At 43.2% G+C, this 8,547-nt stretch overlaps 1 protein-coding gene across 1 annotated transcript in view; it reads right to left on the minus strand.

Moving 5' to 3' along the window:
• fntb (farnesyltransferase, CAAX box, subunit beta) overlaps positions 1 to 8,538 on the minus strand; it is a 10,450-nt gene extending 1,912 nt beyond the window's left edge. Inside the window, exons 1-8 of the mRNA XM_020603874.1 lie at positions 8,338 to 8,538; positions 7,636 to 7,700; positions 5,686 to 5,758; positions 4,841 to 4,932; positions 2,152 to 2,298; positions 1,503 to 1,586; positions 1,104 to 1,190; positions 856 to 985 (exon numbers count right to left, since the gene is read on the minus strand). Coding sequence (XP_020459530.1) covers positions 856 to 985; positions 1,104 to 1,190; positions 1,503 to 1,586; positions 2,152 to 2,298; positions 4,841 to 4,932; positions 5,686 to 5,758; positions 7,636 to 7,700; positions 8,338 to 8,436 — 777 coding nt within the window. The 5' untranslated portion in view covers positions 8,437 to 8,538. The remainder of the gene's footprint in view (positions 1 to 855; positions 986 to 1,103; positions 1,191 to 1,502; positions 1,587 to 2,151; positions 2,299 to 4,840; positions 4,933 to 5,685; positions 5,759 to 7,635; positions 7,701 to 8,337) is intronic.
• Between the last annotated feature and the right edge of the window lie 9 nt (positions 8,539 to 8,547).

Raw genomic sequence — 8,547 nt, forward strand, 5'->3', positions numbered from 1 at the left:
ATATTTATATACCACTGCAATGTCAAACAGGAAACACCCCTAACAGATTCAACACGACTAGTTCTTCAGCTACACCACCACCTGCCATGTACAAGCGCGGAGCAGATACAACAGGTGAGCTGTGCTAGATATTCTCGACCTGGTGTCGACTTACAACCTCTGCCGTGTCTGACACCCAGGTTAAACCACTGAAACAGAAATCCATGTGCTGGGTGTCCCCAGAGGGACATGGGACAGTGACACAGGACACCTCAGAGGGCACGCTCCTGTCAACCTGTGACACCGGCAGATTAATGAGCATATGAGGAACAGCTTGTCTGACCAGGTGCATGCAAATGTTATTACCACACATACTTTGAGTGTGTTCTAAAGGACGGTGACAGTATGATGGTAGCTGCTGGGATTAAGCCATGTTTCTTCCTGAATGATGGCCGTAAACCCGACTGACTCCAAACACTAACTGTGTTTTTTCCCTTCAATGAGAGGTGTAAGGTGACACACCATCCCTCTTTCTTTTTCAGCACCTTAAGCTGTGTGTTAACTTCATCTACAGCTATGCTCTTAGCAAAGCTCTATACATACTAAAGCCCCAGGGCTGCTCCTCTGACTATTTCTCTAGAAGCAGGACAAGAGAATTTCCTTACAGGGACCAATGTAATATCCCAAACCATAAACCACAGTAAGGAAACTGATGGAAACTTGGATACGCCAAGAGCCTGATGGCAACATAAACTAGAAAAAAGTCATGTCAAGGTAGGACAGCGATATAACTTTAGCACAAAGGCTGTGCTGTGACTGACACTGATCTTTTTACCCCTTTATGACTCGAGCCAAGCGGTATCTGAGGTTGCTTACCAGCAAGGCTTTGAGATCCAGCATGTGTTCCTTGCTCAGGATGACGAGGGCGGCTGTGCCACAGAAAGTGTAGCCACCGTGGGCCTCCAAACCCGGCACTCCACTTAGACCACCCTCCCAATTCTGACACCTAGAGACAGAAAACAGTTGGTAAAAACACAAAACTCTGTGGATTAAGGAGAAATGTAGGAACAAAACAGTCTTTAATAATTCAATAATCCCCCCCCGCCCATGGTGACGGGTTGTACCTGAGGATCCAGGTGGTCGTGTCCTCAAACAGTTTAGGTGTGAGGATGTTTGTGAGCGATGCTACAGAGACTGCGCAGTATGCACTCCTATACGGAGGAGAAACAACACAGGCTGATACAGATCAACAAAGAGCGACACATTCCACCCTCACGCCGGACTACTTCCAGCTGTGGATTAATACAAATCTGTGCTTTGAGTAATTGAGAATACAGTGTGCAGGTGTAGCTGTAACGTGTGTACACTGCCCCAACAGTAATGAATAAGACAGTGGATACCAAACATCCTCTTGACTGTGAAGCATGTTTTTCACCCTCCTCTGTGGTGATGTTTGAATCTCTCTGTGTTGCAAACACTGAACTGGTGAAAGAGGAAAGAGAACAGGGAGCTAGTCCGGTCACCTGACATCCACCTCGCCTCCGATGTGCATCACGAACGAGCCATCTGGTTGCTTCACTGACCAAAGGAAATCTAGCAGCTTCTCCCTGGAGAACGTCAGCAGAGAGGAGGGGGGGGGCAAGGGGAATTTGCACTGTAAATACTGAAATAAAGCACCTCATACTGTCACACATATAAATGCAGAGCACAAGTCAACACTGCCTCTAAATGCTCTTATAATTAGCTTCTCATTAACAAGAGATTTGTGTAACATTCTCCTACACCTGTAACACTGCTACTGTGTAGCACTGGAGGAAAAATTCACTAATATAAAAAGGATTTAAAGGCCTAAATTAATGAGCCACTTTCAAGCATAAAATCATTATACAGTCACTAATGAAAAGCTTGTGAATATCAACCAGATGTAATGTGAATGAAAAAGCCATTGTCTTCTCAGTCAGGGTGCACGAGACTTCAGTGCATAAGTGTTAATCCCTTAAGGTAATTTGACACATAGTGTTGTATATTTTTTTACTATTTATGGTGCATCATGCGAGTTATATTCATTTTTAAGGTAAATGAGGTTACCTTAAATACAAAAACTTTGACAGGAAATCTTGTACTATGCTACTGTTTTGTGAAGTAAACGTAGCTGTGTGACCAACGCTATACCTGTCTATAACATTATAGGCCTCTTCTGTGCCGATGATACAGAGGGCGTTGACGGCAGCATAGGTGGGTGCGAGGTGGGCGTGCTGCCCCGGTCCCCCACCAAAGCCCCCTGTTGGGCTCTGACAGCGAGCCAGGAACTGACACACACTACAGAGACAGGAGCAGAAGTTTAGGAACAAGAAATAGATTTAAACTGTACTGACCCTAACACACAGACACAACAGCAACGAGGGAAACACATCAGTGTAACTATGAAGTGGAAAAACTCCCACACAGTCTCGTTTAGCGCTGTAATATTTATTCATTTATAATAAAAAAAAGTCTGCGACGCCTTCAGTTACCTCTATTATAATATCAAACTGTGGATTTTTATTTTTGACTTACTATATCTAAGCCATGTGACCACAACCAGTGGATGTTTATAGGCTGCAGGTGTAAGAATTAAACAGAGGTATAAAACATGAGAAGCCTGTCTTTTGATTGTTATTGAAATGATCCCCAGTGAAGTGGGCTTTACTGGACATCCTGCCTCACACAGTCCTGCTCACAAACCACTGGTGTCCTGCTTGAATTCTCCAGGTTTTTACTGTGAAAGAGGGTCAGTCACACTGACGACATCAAACTTTTAGAAACGTTTCCTTTTAAACACAAAGAAGTGCTAAATACTTTCAGGTCTAGATACTTCTCTCTCTCACCTGGAGGACTTTGTTTTGATCAAATTCCACATGTGAATGTGTCTAACTGTGCATAATGGAAGATGGGTCTAAGAAAGTCCTGGCATTTTCCATGAAGCGTACCTAAAATTTTAAGTACCTGCACCGTGAAATAAATCTTTTTCGCCAACATTCCTTGAAACTTCACTGACTCATAAACTGCCCTGTCTCAACACATCAGTCAAGCTCCACTGGGTTCGTTCCCTGTCGCTGACGTGGCTCAGAGCGCAGACCATTTCAGCCACAGCTTCCTTTCTTTCCAGTCTCTGTGCCAAGCTGCAAATATCCTCTTCATCCTCTGCCATGAAGAGAAATCACAAAACTGCATGCACACCTTGAGCCAACTGAGTTGGAAGGGAACCCTACTTTAGGTTCGGCCAACTAGCCCGGTGCCAGTTCTGACCTGAGAGTACATTTCATAGGACAGAGGAAGCGATCTGCTGCTGAAGGTAGCAGCGGTGTAAATCCTCGAACGGGGCCTGTGTGTTTGTGCATGAGAGCACGACGGCATCACGCTGGCGCTGGGCAGTGCCAGCCGGTGAGCTGGCGCGCCTCACAGTAATAATGAGAGTGTGGGTTGGCAGCCTGGCATCGCTACTTGCTGCGGGGTTTGCAGAGCGTTACTTTGGACTGGCAATAACTTAATCAAATGACATTTTGGTAGCAATAGCAGGAACACTGTGTAGTGCAGAAACATCTCTAAAACACATGCGCCTATTGTGCTCAGTACTCATTACTGCTCTTAATCGCAATTATCAGTCAAGATAATTTGAGGAAAAACATTATGTTCACCGCCTCCTACGTGAACACTACAGTGAATTACTGTGGGTGTTCAGTTAAAGAAGAAAAGTAAGATTAATTGTGCAGCTACTTTTGGCAACTACAAGAACAATAAGCAGCATTCTACAAGCCTTTCTGTGGTTATTGCTTATTATTGAATCATGTTATATTCTGTTCAGGAATACAACATGACCTTGACTGGCCAGTTGCGTCTCTGTCCAGCGCTTCTTTTTCATTCCTTACACAACAATCTGTGACATTTCTCAAGTCAACTTTCTAGAATAACCACAGAAAATCCACAGATTCTGCTTGCGCCTGGTCATAAATATCAGGTCATTTAAAAAAACCTCAATCTGCTTCTCTGCAGTAATGTAGTCTTGCTTTTATGAATCTATTGTTACATCTGTCTTTAAACATCTCAAGACACCCGTAGAAATAAATGCAATCACTGAACAGTGCTGCACAAAACATTTGGGTAGTCTAGATTTTTCATATTCCTTCATGCAATACTATGAGGGAGGCTACTGATCATTCTGCAGCATGAAGATGACCCCAAACATAGAGAAGGAGATGAAGAAGAACAAAGAGTCCTGTAGCAGATGGTCTGGCCTGATCTCAGCGTCATGGAGTCAGTCTGGGATTACACGCAGAGACAGTTTTCACTGAGATGGCCTAAATCCACAGCAGAACCATGGAAAGTTCTCCGAGACGCTCAGAACAACCCGCCTGCCAAGTACCTGGAAAGACTGCACAAGTGTACCAAGAAGAACTGGTGCTGTTCTGCTGACTCTGGATGTCTACAACTCTCACACACGACTGTATATACTACTGTGTCTCCTGAAGCGGTGTGTTCTTATAGAGCTATAAAACCACATTTAAAACATATTAGATGAACAGATGTCCATTTGGGGTGGGCAACCGTATCGCATTACCTGTAAAATGCAATTTATTTTATGAAACTAAACAACAACAACTATTGTAAGGGCAGTTTGGATGTAGCTGCTGCACTTGATCTATCAACATCTTGCAATGCAGGAGTGTTTGCTTTTCCAGGAGCATTTAGAGCATGTATGAGAACTACAGCAATAAAAAAAAAAGTTCTTGGCTGTGCACAGGCTTTATTTGGCTCCAGTTTTGGATCTCAGTAGCAGTTTAGTTGTAGCGTACGAGCCTGTGTGTGTTTGCGCGTGACTCACTCTGAGGCGACAGCAGAGGGAATGGGCTCCTCTAGTAACTCCAGACTGTGAAGAATCCAGAAGCAAAGCCACGGTCTGCTAGCATCCAGACACTACTTGCACAGAGACAGACAGACACACACATGCGCACATTATCACATGACCACACGGACATCAGACGACTGAATATAGCGATAAACAAGCTACGACATCAGTCAGTCCGAGACAGACGAGAGAATTTGTCAGACAAAGAGCTGACACACCACTTTCTTTCCTCCAGTGTTTGTTTAACATATAATCAGCTTTAGGGATGTGATGCAGCTTCTAATTTCCATTGTCAGTTCTCTGCAACACTCCAGCAAATGTTTATCTGAACATACACCGATCGGCCATAACATTATGTACACAGAAGTCACTGAAGCAGTTGGTCAGCACTCGTGTCACTCTGCATCTTCTGTGAATCTGTTTGCTTCTATAGTTCTGCCGTCAGGAAGAGCATAAATGTGTCAACCATTCAGTGACAAACTTTTGTAAAAGGAGTGAAAACTGTGGTCATGAGGACACGTTAGTTTAATTCACCAGCCTCCCTGCTCTAGATGTGATATCACCACTACAGCCTCTGAATGTTTCTCTTCATAGAGACCAAGATTCAAACAAAATGGAATCTTTTGAAAAGGATGAATGAAACTATAAACTTCAGTAGGTCAACCTCAATCATCAGAGAGCCTTGGGCATCCATGACCCTGTTGCAAATTCATCCTCTGAGTTAACTTTAGTAGGAACGTAAAGGGGGGAACTCGCTTGTAGGTGTCACTGGGTTTATAACAAACACATCTTTGCCTGTGTGTGACGGCGTGACACTATACCTCATAGGCGTCAGATAAATGACGTAAGCCCTTCTTGAGATATTGGTAGTGTTGTTCCCGCAACAATGTTGGCCTGAAAAACAAAAGCAGCACAGGAAGATGGATTACAGAGAGAAAGCAGCTAGAATGGACCAAGACATGTGAGACCGAGGAAACTCAACTCAGTCCTTTTGTAGAAATGCCATTTTCTGCCACAGTTGTGTCAAATATACTAGGCTCAGCTGACACAGAGGTACTTGTTGTTGCCACTTTGAATATCAGATGTGACCTCAAGTGATCACACTTCAGGTAGCATGAAAAATGGCTTTATATTTCAGGCATTCAAATAATCTGTCTCCTTGTGTGCAGCTCTAAACTTGATTTTGTAGAACAGAAGTCACACAGACACAAATGTCACTTGCAATGTTAATGGAATTAGAAATGGAACGATATCTGTGGTAATGGTGTGTATTATTAAGCCTCTGTCTTCTCTCTTTCAGATGTTTGTTTTGTTCAGCTTGAGACTGGAATTACAGGTTTAATTCTCTTGCACACTGCCCTCATCCTTGACCAATGTGATAAACTGCGCTGGGTGGACTGGCTTTTAGCTGCTTAGCACTGGTCCCCTATGACTGCTGATGTGTTGCAGAAATGCAGCTACAAAACCCTGGGCAGTGATCTGCACTAACCCTGTGTAAGTAAAGTGTCATTACATGTCGGAGCAAACCCTATGTGAAAATGGCAGCCAGTGAACATGAGTGGGGTGGGGTATGTGTGTCAGTGAGTCTGACACATACGCCAGTGTGTGGAAGGAGCCACAGATGCAGATGAAAGTTGCACAGAGGTGTACAAATGCACACTCACATCAAAAAGACAAAAGGGAAGAGTGAGTGGCTCAGGCCCTGTATGTCTTCACATGCTAGTATACACTAATTTCTATTTATGTAGTAGTTCTCCTAATTTGTATTTCTTTTGCTCTTTTTTAGCCTTTTTGCATCATTATCATTTGCTGCTGTAACAACCAACTCCCCTTGGGGATCAAAAAAGCATTACAGTAGCTTATTTTCATTTAATGTGTATCTTTATGCGAGAAAGAAGAAGAACAAAAGTATGTACAAAACAATACAAACAATGACAAACACCCAGTGCAGGCCATCCCCCCCCAAAAAAACCCAGATGATCACTAATAAATGTATGACCTCTACTGATGGATACCTCCGATTTTCTCATCGTGCCATATAATGAGTAAACATTTCTCGATTGGCTGCAGTGCCGGTGACATTCAGGTCCAGGCAAATGAGATAAGTCACCACATTACAAGAGGAGAGACAGCTGGATAGCAAGAGCAGAACATGTGGGCTGATCAACACACCAATTAGACATTAGCCATCACACAGACCTGTGCAGCCATGTCTAACAGCCACAGCAAGTGAGCAGTGTCCACTTCGCTGAAAGAGAAAGCTGAAAGCAGCTATGATCAACGTTTTTAGAGCAATGTTTCGACTGACAAAATGACAGCACTGTGATAATGGAAAAGGGTCACATGCAGTGATGAAGCTGCAGAGTCACAGCTCTAAAAACCAAATGAACACTAACTGTTCAGCACAAAACAGCAGACAGACTGTTAATAAAAACCAGCCGGTGAACAGAGTGGAGCATCTAGGAGCTAGAGAGCCAGATACGTTTCCCTCAGAACAAGACAAAAACTGTTAAAAGAGCATGAACTTCAGGTGGCCTGAGACATAGGTTCAAACAGAAGATAATGTTCCTCCATGACTGCTAAATGTGTAAATAAGCAGCTGTTTGCCAACGTGTTCCCCACATCAACTTAAAAGGCGATTTTATGTCAATGTTGTGTTGCTTCCAGCGCCCCCAAGTGGAACGTTTACAAAGTGGCAGTTTGCAAAGAGAATGTTTCTGCAGCAGGACAAACATTCTCCAGCATTCAGCAGCACACTGTGGATTACTTACTGAGGAACGTTGTGGATCTGCTTGTAAACACCGATAACTTCTGCAATGCTGCGTTCCACTTTTTTCTGGTTATAAAGAAGGAGAGTGTAAACAATCGTTACAAAGGTCACTGTGAGCTAAAGAAATTGTTTTTAGTAATTCTGGCATTTGCAAAGGTTTGGGCACTCTACTAAGGCAATAATTAATAATGATAGTAAATAATAATAATAATTGAAATAATTTAAAAAACAGTTAGTTGCAGGCAGGCCTAGTGGTAATTAAAATGTACTCAGAAATATTTCAAAACATTCAACGTTGTCTCCCATCAAAATTGAAGTTACATAGGCCCCTTTTAAAAATAAAAGCTACTGTGATGGGTTGATATCTGTGATCCTGGCTGAGGTACCAGAATCACCTTCCCCTATTACCAAGCACCAAAAATGAATTGTCGAAGCTACTTAGCTAACAACTAAATTGATCCAAACTTAATTCAATTTAAGCTACAATGCTAAGTTACCTAAAAGTTCAAGATTGCTAATTTAGACCGGCTAAAACATAGCGAAATAATGAACGTTTCCGACTGTGTTTTTAATCAATGGATTGTTCATGTGTTAAAAACGTGTGACAGCTGAATCTCTGCCACACTTTTCCACCCAGAGCGGAGAGCTCCCACACGATCGCAGCGGCATTAGCCACATTAGCTAACGAAGCTAATCTGTTCACCTGCTCTACCGAAGTGACAGTCTTCACTCCGTCATCCACGAACATTTCTGCGGAATGGCACTCCCGAAAGCACCGCAAAGGCGTCGGCATACCATCCATGGTGAAGACAGGACCCGTTAGCCGAAACGATGCTGGAACAAACACGATGCTGTTAGTTTGTTTTGTTAGTTCGCTCACTTTCACTCACTGGACTCCGCCCACTTCCTGCTG

The sequence above is a fragment of the Monopterus albus genome, unplaced genomic scaffold, assembly GCF_001952655.1.
Source record: "Monopterus albus unplaced genomic scaffold, M_albus_1.0 scaffold63.1, whole genome shotgun sequence".
Lineage (NCBI taxonomy): Eukaryota > Metazoa > Chordata > Actinopteri > Synbranchiformes > Synbranchidae > Monopterus > Monopterus albus.